Source organism: Nelumbo nucifera, chromosome 3 (genome assembly GCF_055504915.1).
Source record: "Nelumbo nucifera cultivar China Antique chromosome 3, China Antique-T2T, whole genome shotgun sequence".
NCBI classification, from domain to species: Eukaryota; Viridiplantae; Streptophyta; class Magnoliopsida; order Proteales; family Nelumbonaceae; genus Nelumbo; species Nelumbo nucifera.
In genome coordinates this window covers 15,934,378-15,948,315 of record NC_142651.1, presented here as the reverse complement: position 1 = coordinate 15,948,315, position 13,938 = coordinate 15,934,378, and the positions used below count along the sequence as shown (strand labels likewise).

Genomic DNA, 13,938 nt, shown 5'->3' with positions numbered 1-13,938 from the left:
CACCCTATTAACTTCGATAGAATGACCAACCTATTTTTGCTGTTTTATGTAGATTGGAAGATCAATGTGACCGTGGGATAGGCATCTATGTTGAATCAAGTCATCAACGAAGAGGACTGGCAGATTCTCTAGAGAATGAACGGTTGATCCTGTTATTAGCTAGCTTTTCATGACAATTTTCGATAAACTGTATAGTTGTGAATATTATTTATTTGGTCATTTGACGTTGCAGCGCTTTCATTTTCAATTGGAACTTTGACTTCTCAACCGTAGACTTTTTCTTATGGCTTCCATGGGGGCTGTCTCCTGCTGTGGTAAAGAGCCCTAGTGTTTTCTTGTTAAAAGTAAATTTATTTCAACTAAAACAAATGATGAATGGTGTCACGTATTAAAGAGGGTGAAGGACAGATGCGGAGCGGGGGTGAGCGAATGGTGAATTAACCTTTTGAACCGTCTTCCTACCACATCACATCATTTAGTTGGTTCCCGAGAATAGTAATCACCAAAATCTTTTCCACTTCAACAATGATGAGAACACTGAACACCTTCCTTTTTTTTCTGTTCCATTGTCTTCGTTCCTATTCCACTTTTTATGAGCATGGTTCACAAAGTATCTCAACAATGATCGATACACTCGATCGATCAGCATCTAAAAACATCAGTAACTCTATTTTCTTAGTTTCAATAAGTCCATCTCAATCTCAGAATCTCACCACCATCAGTGCACACACGAGAAACTGCCTAATTCACATTATATGGCATTTTGGTGACCCTGAAAACCAATGTCGATAGTTTGAACCATGTTTCTGAAATATAAATATCCCTTGGTAGGTGGTGGAGGATCAAAGAGCATGGCATTTCAAGTTTGAGCCATTATAGTGGAACAAAAGAGTGGTTTATTAGGGGCACAAGGAACATTTTTCACCATTGCTCCTTCCAAGCCGTCCTCGACAAATACACGTTAAGATTGTGAACCATTGAAGGGAATTAATCTAACAATAGCACATTAACGTCTCTACCTTCATTGGTCTATTCCAAGTGATCAAAGGTAACAATTGCTAGAAAAATTACAGGCAGAAATGAGAGGGCAAAATGTAAAAACCATCTATTGCAGATCTAAAGAAGCTTTTTCCTTTCAAAGAAGGTCTTCAAATGCCATAGCTGCAAGCCTGCCACTGATAAACACACTATCAGTGAAAGGAAACTCAACCAGGCCATTCTCGAGTTAGTTTTCCTGTTCAGTTCCTGCATTTCTTCCTCCCTGTAACACCAAACATTAAATAAATGAACAAGTAATAGACTTTCCTTAGTACATCATCTTGCTGTGCATTTTTTGTTTCATATTCAATACAACAATACTTTACCTTCTCTCAAAAAAACATCAAATAAATGATGAGATAAAGAAATAAACAAATGAACAAGCAATAGAGTAGATATGGAACTGAGCGTCTGTCACAGACAACTTTTTATGTAAAAGAATGCATGCTTGCTTGATAAAAAGATTGAAAGGAAATTCTCTTTATTGCTAACCTCTCACGAAGATAAAACATCTCCTCATGAATGGATGTAACAGTGTCCTCCAACTTCTTCAGCTCCAGTTCCATGACCTGGACAGGAAAACAATAATTGAATATGGATTCATACTTCATTGTCTATTAGTTTTGGAAAGACTGACAACATTTGTCCTTGTATGCAAAAAAAAACCCTAAAATAGCAACAGGTTACAGAATAAATATTAAAAAATGGAAAAATCCCAATATTCCAAGGAAAAAGTATAATTAAACAATGAAACAAACAGCTAAAAACATCAAGTTTAAAAATGTACTACAAATCAATTATTGAACCACCAAAGACAAAAGCAAGTAAAAATGGCCACAAAACTCCTATCTCCACCAGTTAGAAACCTTAAAGCCAATTGGGCTGGCCTAACCTTTCACCAGTTGTCTTTTCAGCAATCTATGACACTCGAAATAAGTCCACAGATGAAGCTGTGGACCTCAATCATCAGTTTCTAAAATCAATTCATTTTCTAATCATATAATCAATCTTCCACTTCATCCAAAAAGAAAAAAGCAAAAGAAATGGTTTGCAACTTGCAAGGACATTAGTTAACAGATCCAAAATGTGTTTTAAAACAAAGCCATCCAATCATAATGAAGCAATCTATAAAATACATTAGTTAGCAGAATGATACTACTTTCCTAGCAATGTGCGTTCAAGAAGCAAAACAGCTGCACACTGCGTCTAAATGCATCCTAGTTGCTGGAGGTGTAAATAAATCAACTTTGTTTTGCCTAATTTGTTTTTCTGCAATCAATTGCTATACTAGTTCATAGATGATTCAACCATTAACCATATTATATATAAATTTACTTTTATTCTACTACAAAAAAGCATATTATATAGTTTATGGGAGATGGTTTCGCTAGAAAAGTCATCCAGCAAAGAGATGTAAGAGATATGAAACTTCCACATGGCAGTGTAGGCTCATGGAAGAAGTTTCAGCCTACCAGCCCTTGCCAATATGGCTGAAAATTTCTCTAATAGGCATTTTTAATTGAAAAGTCGTCTAGCAAAGAGATGTAAGAGATGTTAATCTTCCACATGGCAGTATAGGCTCATGGGAGATGTTTCAGCCTACCAGCCCTTGCCAATGTGGCTGAAAATTTCTCTAATAGTTTTATTAGAAACCTGAAACTTTCAATGGCTAGAAACACCTGAAGCAAGATCCCATATGTGGCGAGTATGGAGTTGGCATGGAAAGGGAAGTAAGCTCATGGACAATCTAGAGGATCCTCCCTCTAATGAAAAGTTTGCATCCACCAAATCATTCCTCCACTTTGCTGAAATAGAATTGTAGAAAAGGTCATCTAGGTTCTAGACAAGAACTGAAGTAACCTATTGAGAAGACCATTGCCATGATGTTTACCATCAATCCAAAAGTCCTGTTTCATTTTTTTCTCCTCCTGGTGCGTCGCAGAAACACCCATTAGAAAGAGAAAAAAATGAAGATTAAAAAGATGGATGAGAAACCTCCATAGGAGATACATGGGACTAAAAATGTTATTTCTAAAACCCAGATCCAGCTAGTCCATCCATGAAAGCATTTTCCTTTTTATGTACAAAGGATGAATGATGCATCAAATCAACAGGCAAACTTGTGAACTTCCATCACTATGTTGGACAATGTCCATCTAGTAGCATTTACGAAGCACACTTATAACAAGTTTGGAAGGCTAGATTCTTCCCAAATCCAAACCAAGAGAAAGTGCTGGATCTTCTGCGTCATGGAGTTGAGCTTATTAACAGAACCCGATAATGCAAATGGAATTCAAAATGCTAATCGTGAAAAGGATTGATTCAATCATGGCTGGGAATTCACCACAAGGTTATTGGTCCATGCTTCTAAATTATAATTGGGAGTTTTGTTTTTTTATCAATAATAATTGGGGATTTTGTTTTATTCACTTTAAGGGGAAGGGACCCATATGTAGAGGGGGATAGGATAGGTCCACATGTGAGAAGTTTGGTTAAATCCTTAGGATAATCCAAAGGCAACCTCAGGATATCTTTCTTTTAATGAAATTTTATTTTATTTTCAAAAAAAATGGCCAACAGTATAGTGACACGATATGAGTCTGCATCACTCTATGTTGTGCAGAATTCATTTTCTCCAACTTTTTAGAGTCTATACAAGATCTTAGAAATATAATAAAGGCTGTTAATTGGTCTCTTATTTTTGTGAGGAAATAGAGGCCTTGCCTATAAGGACACCTCTCATATTTGAGTTGAGTCAGTTGACTCGTGTTGACATGTGTTGACACTTGGCACATGTGTTGACATGTGGCATATGTATTTGATAAAATTTTTATATTTTATGTAAAATGTTTAATATTTAATATGAAATATATTTGCATATATGTAACATATAAAATATATATAACATTGGTAGAATATTTATAATATTAAGTATACATGATTTATTGTATATATAATATAAAATATAATATGTTATCATATAAAAATATTATGTGTATTATATCTTATATATGTATAATAAATACATATTATATTATACTGGAGGCTGAGCCTGAAGTGTTGGGCACAAGCCTGGCCTGAAATTTTGTGGGCTTGATGAGGGCTCAGGCCCAGGCCAGGCTTGCATACAAAATCCTCTGGGCCAGGCCTAGGATGATCACCCCTAGCTGAAAACGTCTGTTAGTGAACTTGAGCCAAAAAAAAAAAAACTTGCAATCTTTTGAAGCTTCATTAAGACTCAAGCAAAAATCAAGTAAAAGAATGAGCTGTATTAGAAAATCTTTTGAAATCTAGAAAAGGAAATGCAAGAGGGAAAACTAGGGAAAATCTTATTTGAAATTTGAGCTACAAATGATAAAATCTTTAAAGAGCCTTGAAGCCCAAGATTATTGTACTTGTACTGAATAGGTTTGAGCTGTAATGGTAATATCTATCCTTGAGGGATTTTACTTGTGCTTTCACTGTATACATCATATGTAAGAGTTATGCGAACAAGTTGGCTCCCGTGAGTGTGCAAGCACTGTCTCAACCTTCAAGTAAGGTGTGATTAGCTACTGTGAAATCTAATCAAGGTTAGGGCATGACCAGCTCCCGAGAAATCTGGTCAGGTGTGATCAGCTCCCAGAAATCTGATCAAGCGTGGGATCTAACTGTAACTACTACCTGTGAAAGTTGCTTGTTGTCTATTTAGTGGAATAGTGAATTGAAATTCTAAAGGGGGTTCCTTGAGGAGTGGATGTAGGCCAAGGGAACAAACCACCATAAATCTCTATGTGCATTGTTCTTTCTGTTATTAGTTTCTTAAATTATTTTTTAAAAGCACACACACACACATAAATAGTTTCTACTATTATATTCACACACCAAATCATTCAAGTGAGCACCCAACAATTTATCTTGGAGCGGAGCTGTATATATCCTTAAATCATTTGTTGTATTTGGAACTAATACATTCTCTCAGCTCTATTTGATGCTCACTTGAAGAGAAAATCATCCTTCAAAATTGCAGCACACTATATACAATATTTGTGCACCACTTTATTTGAAGAAATCGGAGAAATAATCACTTAATACATTCAGTTAAACCAGGTCAAAACTTGATAACCCAATTCACTGCCCCCACCCTTTTGTGTTGTTCATCTGGACAACACTTTTAACAGCCAAATCTGCTTCTCAACTGTAACATTTCTTGGTGACAAACTCATGCAAAGACCATTCTCCTCTTTATACCCCTTGAACTCTTCAAAGGTAATCCAATGGCATCTTTTAAACTTTTTAAATGGTATCTAAATGATGCCTAGGAGAACTACCCTATTGCTTCAAATGATAATATTAGCTCCACATCCTTCCTATACGCTTTTAGATCTATTCATACTGATAAAAATCATATAGTGACAAACACTAGTAATTAACTCTGCCAGTGTGAGCTTGTCTTACACTTCCAGTCTCAAGCCTAGATAAAGGAGGTTGTGTCAGGTACTCAGGTTGGCAGCCAACATAAAATTTTTGGCAAACTCTTATGTAGCTGATGAAGCAAACTCCAATCATGAGCATCAAACTCCAATCATGGATGGATTTTGACACATTGATGAAGCTAATTTGGATTAAACTTTTCGCCATAAAGCTTGAGAGTCTAGGAAGGTCCCATTGTAGTTAAAGGCTTAAAGAAACTGTGATACCTAGCCTAGACATTTTGGGACACCATGCAAGTTCAATTGATCTAGGTGACAACTAGCTGTTGCATTGCATGGGAACAAAAAATGAATAAAATGAATATTGGGAAGTAATTAAGGCACAAATCATTTTTGATAAATGGAGAAAAGACAAAAGCACATCCCATTTTTGATAAATGGGGAGCAGTCTCTTTGTGCAAATTGCACAAAAATTTAAAAAAAAAAAAATGATTCAAAAGTTAGGTCCTTATCCAGTCTACCCATCCCAAAACCCTGGACAGCTAGGACTGACATTGAGTAGTGGCCCTGTTCAAATGTTTAGCATATATCAACATATAACAATTTATTCAGTTATTCTTCCCACCACCAACCCCCCCCCCCCCAACAATAAGATGCTTATTTCTACACCACCCACCTACTTGGTCACCTAAGCATAGGCCTCCAAAAATACCAAGACAGTAGGTTATACTTCTTGCTTCAGGCTTCACACACTCTAGCACTTCCTTGATTAAAAGGAAAAGACAAATTTCATTTAGTAATCCACTAGAAGGTCTTCTCTATTGCCAATTGAAAATGAGTCATATGCCTTACACCAGATGCTACATGTTATGGGCATAAAAAACTCCACACATGGTTTATTTACCTTATCCGAAGAATCACTGGGCTAGAGAAATAATTCAGACACTCCCTTAAAACTCAAAGGAAAGTTTTGAATATTTCTTCACGTTGGACATATACTTATAACTAGATACATAGGGTTAAAATGTTTAACAGATACCAAATCCATATTTGTTATGAGGTTAAGGAATACAATTGATTACTGAAAACTGAAGCACCAAGAAACATATAAGAAAATAACAATAAAGTATAAACTCTACCCGGTATTGGCAAAAATAAGTAAATCACCACCATAAGCATACCATTTCAATTGCAAACATCCACCAAACATGCCAAAATTCCTTACCAGTATACCAGAGGCAATTTTGATATTCAGTGGACAGTGGCCCCAGGTTTTTGTCAGCAACTCAGTGGCCCACATCATATTCTGGTTGTTTAGACCCAAACTTCAAAAGGGCAACTCAACAATATACTATTTCCAGCGGTACCTATTTTCTTTACTGGACTCCCCCAATTAAGATTCAACATGGAGGCAGAAGAACTCCCTGCCTCCTTTGTCTTCAATTTTCTTTTCTTTTCTTTTTTTGTATTATGGGGGAGTTGGGGGATTCAATTGGTTGCTTGCATGCTAACGTCTTAAAATGTAACAGATATCCCAATCACATTCGATTTCGTCGAATGTGCGAACTAAGTTAATAGGAAACAGATAATAGAACCGGAAATAGTAAAAGATCTGTTAAGATATTTCTTACATCGATCTGCCCTTTCTTAGCAACGTTCGACCAATCCTTGGCAGCAACACCCGTCCTCCAATCGAAATCAATTGTCAGCGTTACCTGGGGCTTCCTTTCAGGGACCCAGAAACAAGTCATGTAGTCACCGGCCTCGGCCGCAGTAAAAGCAAAGTGTCCAGATTCCACGTTATCCCCATAATGATAGTTGTTCCCGTACGTGGAAGTAACCTGAGAATCCCATAATCGTCGTCATTCATTCCATGAACAAGGACAAAAAAAACTGATTACAGAATAATTTAGAAATTGGACTGAAATTTCCTTACACGAACGGTGATCTTATGTGTGTCGGGCAAGGGCTGCCCCTCGTTCGGGTTAACGATGTGATAATTCCCAACTGACATGGCGTTGCTCTTGATATCTTCGGCGATGCATTTGGTGTGACCGGACTGAAGATCGAAACGAAGACCTTGGCCACTAGAACAAAGAAGCCCTAGGATTAGAAGAACCAAAAACCGGCCCATCGCAGTCAGAGTCCTCGCTCAACAGGTTGCGATGCGAAACCAAGGCGCTTGCTCGAACGGCCGGGAAGATACAACGAGAACACTCGATGACGCAGTTGGAAACTTCGCTCTGCAACTGTCTATACAAGATCTGTTTTTTCGCGTCGCTCAAAGGCGAGGAAGATAGATCAAGACCGGGCAACAACGTTCTTTAGACTTCTAGAGGGAGAGTCGGAGATCGGGAGGAGCTCGGTTATATTTAGGGGTGTCAACGGGTCGGGTCGATCAGGATCTTGAAATGCCAAGAGTCCATGTCACATTCAAAAAGGAAATTTCCACTTTAACCCTGAACTTTGGGGTAGTGTCCCAAATTTTCAAACGAGTCATTGTAATACTTAAACTTTTAAAAAGTGTCAATTGGTCCCTACGTTAATCGACCCTTAGTTATTTGTTGAAAATATCAAAACTATCCTTTAAAAGAAAACACTGTTTATTGTCTTTTACTTTGAAACTGAATTGACATTTTTTGAAAGTCCAAATCTAAAACGATAAATCCAAAATAATATTGAACTTCTAATTTCTAAACAAGATTGTCAATGGATGCTAACAAATGATAAATATGAGAAGCTCTCTAATAACTGATTTAATTTAAACGCATTTTTTTTCAAATTAACGTTTTATGAGAATAGGAAGAATGGAAAAAGAAAAATCTATACATTATATATGAATCCAATATTTGCCTTAGCTTTGAAGATAAATTTGATATATAATATCAATTTACATCTTTACCATATAATTGTGTACATTTTTTATAAGATTGTGTATAATTTTTTGAAAAAAATATATAATCAATTTATACAATATAAAGCCGCTATTTGCCTTAGTTTTGGTACAGGTTATAAAAGTTGAATTTAATATACAATATCAACTTATATCATTATCACTTAATTGTGTACAATCTTTTTGAAATAAAAAAAGACAAATCTATAAGTCGATACTTGCCTTAGGTGCATGTTGTAAATGTTAAATTCAATATACAATATCAACTTATATCTTTATCATTTAATTGTACATATGCAAAAGTATAACACGTGCTCTTACACTAATAAATTCCATAATGAAAACCATTGTTCTCAGCCATACTTTTTTAAAACTAATAGTGCAAAAGGGAGCATATTTGTTTATAGTTATATTTAACCATGATATGTGAATGTTAATTTTATGATTCATGTGTGTATATACTTTCACTATATCTGTTTTATTTGTAGGTATTATCAAATAGAGACTTTATATTTGGAGCAACATTGGTGAGACGCACCACAACATGTCATGCTTACAACAATGAACCATCTTTTCTATTTGAAATGTCATTTTGTTGCTTTTGATACCATCAATAGCATAGAGATGGCATATAAAACATTGGTTGTGCTTGTGAATTAAATGAAACACAATTTGCAATGTTTTGAGTTAAAACACCATTTACACTTGAGCCCCGATTTGGAGAGAATATAAATGCAAACATGTACAACATAAATGCAAACAAATTACAAAACAATACAAAATATAAGGTTTTGCACTCTACATATTTGTAATTGTATTTATTTAGGCTGTAATGTTGTCTTTATAGTTTTCTCCCAATTGCTAAGTCAAACAAAGTATCTAATTTAAAATGACTATTTAGGTTTGCCTATCTCTAGACTTGTGTAATATGTTGTATTGGTTTTCTTTTTCTTGGGGTAGGGTGGAGAAGTGTTCAGAGAGTTCATATGTTTTCGGACCTAGAGTAAGGTGGGCTATGTCCTCCCTTGTATTTGCCTTTTCTATGATGCATAATAAAATTTCTAGATGCTCCCTCCACATAGAGTATAATTTTATGATAAAATAAATAAATAAATACAACAATAAAAAACAATAATTTTTATCAATTACATTCATCAGAATTTTATTTGAATTCTCGTTACCTTTGCAAGAAATAACTTTTATATGATAAATCAAACTTCAACTCCTTCAACTTATGGGAACCTTACAATAAACTACTATAAAAAACATCATTTGCTCTTGCAAATATATCACCATCAAATGATGCAGGCTTTAACATAACAGAAATGAAGAATTAACCCACCATTTGGTGGGAATAAAGAAGAGAAAATCATCCGCTACCTTAATGATCAAGAATTGAACCAGTGAAAATAGGTTAAAGATATTAAAAAAATAGTTTAAAGAATAAATTATTTGTCCATTTGCAAGTTGAAAAATCTCCTCATGATGGTTAATGTGGCCTAACATTGGCTATTAAGAACATAAGATGTAGTTTTGGGTCTTTTATTTCCAAATTTAAATAAATAAAAAGATAAATTGCTAAAACCTCCCCTAAAGTTTTTGGTCATTGCTGAACCCCCCAAAGTCTGGTAAATGTAATCACCTCCCATTAACTTTTTGACATAGTTGCAAGTAGACCCCCTTTGTTAGAATCCTCTAACAAGAAACATGAAAATGTCCCAAATACTCATGCAATTACTTTTTACCAAAATGTTTATTTTCCATATTTTTCTTCATATCAATCATTACCCCAAGCCTTCTAATATCTTTTTTTTTTGTTCGAAATTGATGTATTTTCCAAATTTCCCTTTCATATCAATTGCTTGGAGGTAAAACTACAACTTTAAATTCTCTTGTTAGAGGATTTTACAAAGGGGATCTACTTGCAACTATGTCAAAAAGTTCGAGGGAGGTGATTGCAATTACCAAACTTCAAGGGAGGTTTGAGCAATGGTTAGAAACTTCTTCGGAGGTTTCAGCAATTACCATAGTTTGTTTTCCAATTATTGAACAAAAAAAGTGATTCTTGTGTCTTTTTCCTAACAAGCATTAAATGGGAATGCAAAATAACATTTTTCCCATTGACTTTTCTACAATTATGAACAAAAAGAATGAAGTTTTGTATATTTTTCCTAATAAGCATTAAATGAGAAATAAGAGTAATTTCCTAATAAGCATTAAATGAGAAAGCAAACTTTTTTACCATTGCTCCTTCTCCAATTCAAACCTTATATATGGGACATTTAAGTCGAATGAAAATTCAAGAAGCCAAGATAGTGTAGATTTCATGTATTCTAATAGTTTCATTTAAAAATAAATAACCACATGTGTAGGAGATTGGTACGAGAATTGAAGCAAGAGGAGTCATGGTCTCCTTTCTCTTTATAACATAGACATAGATGGCTTATAAGTAGGTTGCAGTCTCATTTCTTTTGGTAGGCCAAATAAAGTTTTTTTTTTTAACAATGAAAATGCAAACTACAAGATTTTTAAAATCAACCTGGAAATAAATATGCTTTTCATCCAATTCCAAACACATGGTTCACCCTTTTGGGTTAAGTGGGGTCAAAATGGTTGAGTTCAATTTACATTGTATATTGCATCTTAACCATTAGATTGTATTAGGAAAATATATAGGTTATATATGCATGTTATTATTATTGGAGAGGAAATAGTGAGTAGGACACGATCAAGAAAGAAAAGGAAGAAGATGAGAAGAAGGAAGAGGAGTGCGGTGGTTGCCTCATCATCATCATCATCTCTCTCTCTTTTTTTTTTTTTAGTTTAAAAAAATCAATTTATCTATACTACCTATAAAAGAGCGAATGTCCTATTTTTTCTATAATTTTTATTGGACATTTTGCACCCCTTATATAAGCAACATACAACGGGCATAAAAGAGGGCATATATGTCCCTTACTCTCACTCCAAAAACTGTCCACTTATAATAGTAAATAGTTCTGTCTTTGAGATATTGTCACATGCAAATGCATGTACATGTTTACTAGTTATTATTAAATCATGAATCGTTGTGAAAATTGAATGGTTTAGTGGTTAAATAATGGGCTAAGCAAGATAACATGCAAAATATATTAAATCATGAATCTTCGTGGGAATTGTTGGTTGACTGATTCAACATTTTTTTTCTCATTTGGGTCAACAATCGAAAACATTGGCAAAATATATTAATACATGCTTATATTATAAACAAGGCAATACAATCGTCAAAGGAAGAGAGAGAGAGGGGGGGGGAGGCATGAAGCCAAGTTTCAACATGAACTGATGGATAAAGTAACTAACCAAAGTTGTTTAGATACAACGAAGTAGAGTTTGAAGTTAAGGAACAATAGAGTTTTATACTAACCCTTAACTATTTTACCATATAAATAACTCATTTAGTTTAGCCACTTCTTATAATAGTTAATAAGAGCGAACTTACCAACTAATGGTGGCTCAGTTGGTAGGGTCTCTGATTTGTCGAAGTAGAGACCCGGGACCAATCTTGTATATATATATATATATACATATATAGACACACACACACTAGCAGAGACTAGTGTGATGCACGAACTTTATTAAGTGAAAGTTAAATAATAGAAATACATAAGACTAGACAATTATTTTTATATTTTAATTTTAAATAATTAATAATTATTTATATTTTATATACTGATGAGGGCAGATTTGGCCCTCCAATGACATTATGACACATGGCACCTCATGACAACTAGGTGCAGCCCGACACTTCACAGGCAACTCGCCACCAAGCAGCCCGGCACTTCACAGGCAGCTCGCCACTAGGCAGCTCACCACCAAGCAGCCCGACACTTCACAGGCAGCTCGCCACCAAGCAGCCAGACACTTCACAGGCAGCTCACCTCCTAGTCAAACCGACCACCACATGGTAATTCCAAGGATCTCACCATCGTACCTCACGTCTTACAAGATCATGCCTTGTAACGACTAGTATTATCTCACCCACTCCCCAAATCAGGAGGAAATGGGCAACCTTACTAGTTGGTGGTGTTATCCTCAACTAACACGGAAACGAATCCTGTCGCAACGAGAATTCCAGACCTACTCCACCAAACCCGCAAGGATTCCAGTATATAAAGGCTTCACCCCCCCCCCCCGGGGGTGGGAAGAGGCGTAATCTCTGCTCTCTAGCTCTCTCACAATCTAATATCATTTTCAGCTCGCAACCAAGTGCTAACTTAAGCATCGGAGTGACCCTGCCGGGTAAACACCCCCGGGTTATCTGGTTCATCTCTTGCAGGTTCATCAAGCCCGTCGTTGTTGGTAGCCAGATCATCTCCTGCAGGGAGCAGCCGGACATGCGCCACATCATTTGGCGTCGTCTGGGGGAAACTCTACAAAAAGCTAAGTTCTCATCCTCTAAAAGGACTAAGTCCTCTACTTCCAGAAAGCTAAGTTCTCATCCTCTGAGGGGCTAAGTCCTCTTCTTCCAAAAAGCTAAGTTCTCACTTTTTAGAAACTAAAGCCCTCGCTTTATAGTTTCCATTTTTTATGAACTCAAAGACTATGTAGGAAGCTAACAGACTAAGGAGCTCTACCGACTTTACTTTCAATTCAGATAAAACCTCGCCAGTCCTCTTTGCGAGGTCCCCTCTACAAAGATGAGCTCTTTATGGCTTCCGCGGGAGTTGGCGGCCAACAGACTGCATGGGTGCCCTTGCTGGTCGAGCCTTCAAAGGCTCCCATGCGAGTTGACGACCTAAAGTTAGTAGTGCTGCCCACGAAGGTCGAGCTCCTAGTAGCTTCTTGTAGGAGAGGGTGACTGGCATCACAAGGCTGATGCAGCACAGTCATAGCTCTAAGGCGCCCACCTGGCGGTCCAAACACGGCCTGCGCGCGGTCTGGCGGCCTAGCCCAGGCGCGAACTGGCGAACAGATAAAAGACTTCCTCACTACATAAGACCTAGTCGCCTCTTTGGCATGGGAAAAATCAAAGATCAATGAGAGTGGACTACGAGTCGCTCCCAAAGCCTAAGGGCTAAAGTGCTGAACTGGCAAAGACTTTGGCACCACATAAGACCTAGTCGCCTCTTCGGCATGGGCAAAATCAAAGATCAATGAGAGTGGACTACGAGTCACTCCCAGTGCCTAAGGGCTAAAGTGTCGAACTGGCAAAAACTTCAGCACCACATAAGACCCAGTCGCCTCTTCAGCATGGGCAAAATAAAAAATCAAGGAGAGTGGACTACGAGTCGCTCCCAGAGCCTAAGGGCTAGTGCTAAACTGGCAAAGACTTCGGCACCACATAAGACCCAGTCACCTCTTCGGCATGGGAAAAATCAAAGATCAAGGAGAGTGGACTACGAGTCGCTCCTAGAGCCTAAGGGCTAAAGTGTCGAACTGGCAAAGACTTCAACACCACATAAGACCCAGTCGCCTCTCCGAATTTTGGGCCAAAAGGAGAAATCTACTCCCTTCGCCGAGTTACTTTCAGCTCGGGAGTGGGGGGCAAATGATGAGGGCAGATTTGGCCCTCCAATGACATTATGACACATGGCACCTCATGACAACTAGGTGCAG

General features: G+C 36.9%; 1 protein-coding gene across 1 annotated transcript; it reads right to left on the bottom strand.

The window, feature by feature from the left end:
• Positions 1–857: 857 nt before the first annotated feature.
• LOC104598150 (transmembrane emp24 domain-containing protein p24delta9) lies at positions 858–7,794 on the bottom strand. The gene is made up of 4 exons (XM_010260086.3): positions 7,387–7,794; positions 7,082–7,291; positions 1,531–1,607; positions 858–1,261 (listed from the first exon to the last, which is right to left on the bottom strand). Exons 1-4 carry the CDS (start codon positions 7,582–7,584, stop codon positions 1,117–1,119), a joined length of 630 nt encoding a protein of 209 aa, XP_010258388.1. The 5' UTR covers positions 7,585–7,794; the 3' UTR covers positions 858–1,116.
• Positions 7,795–13,938: the final 6,144 nt, after the last annotated feature.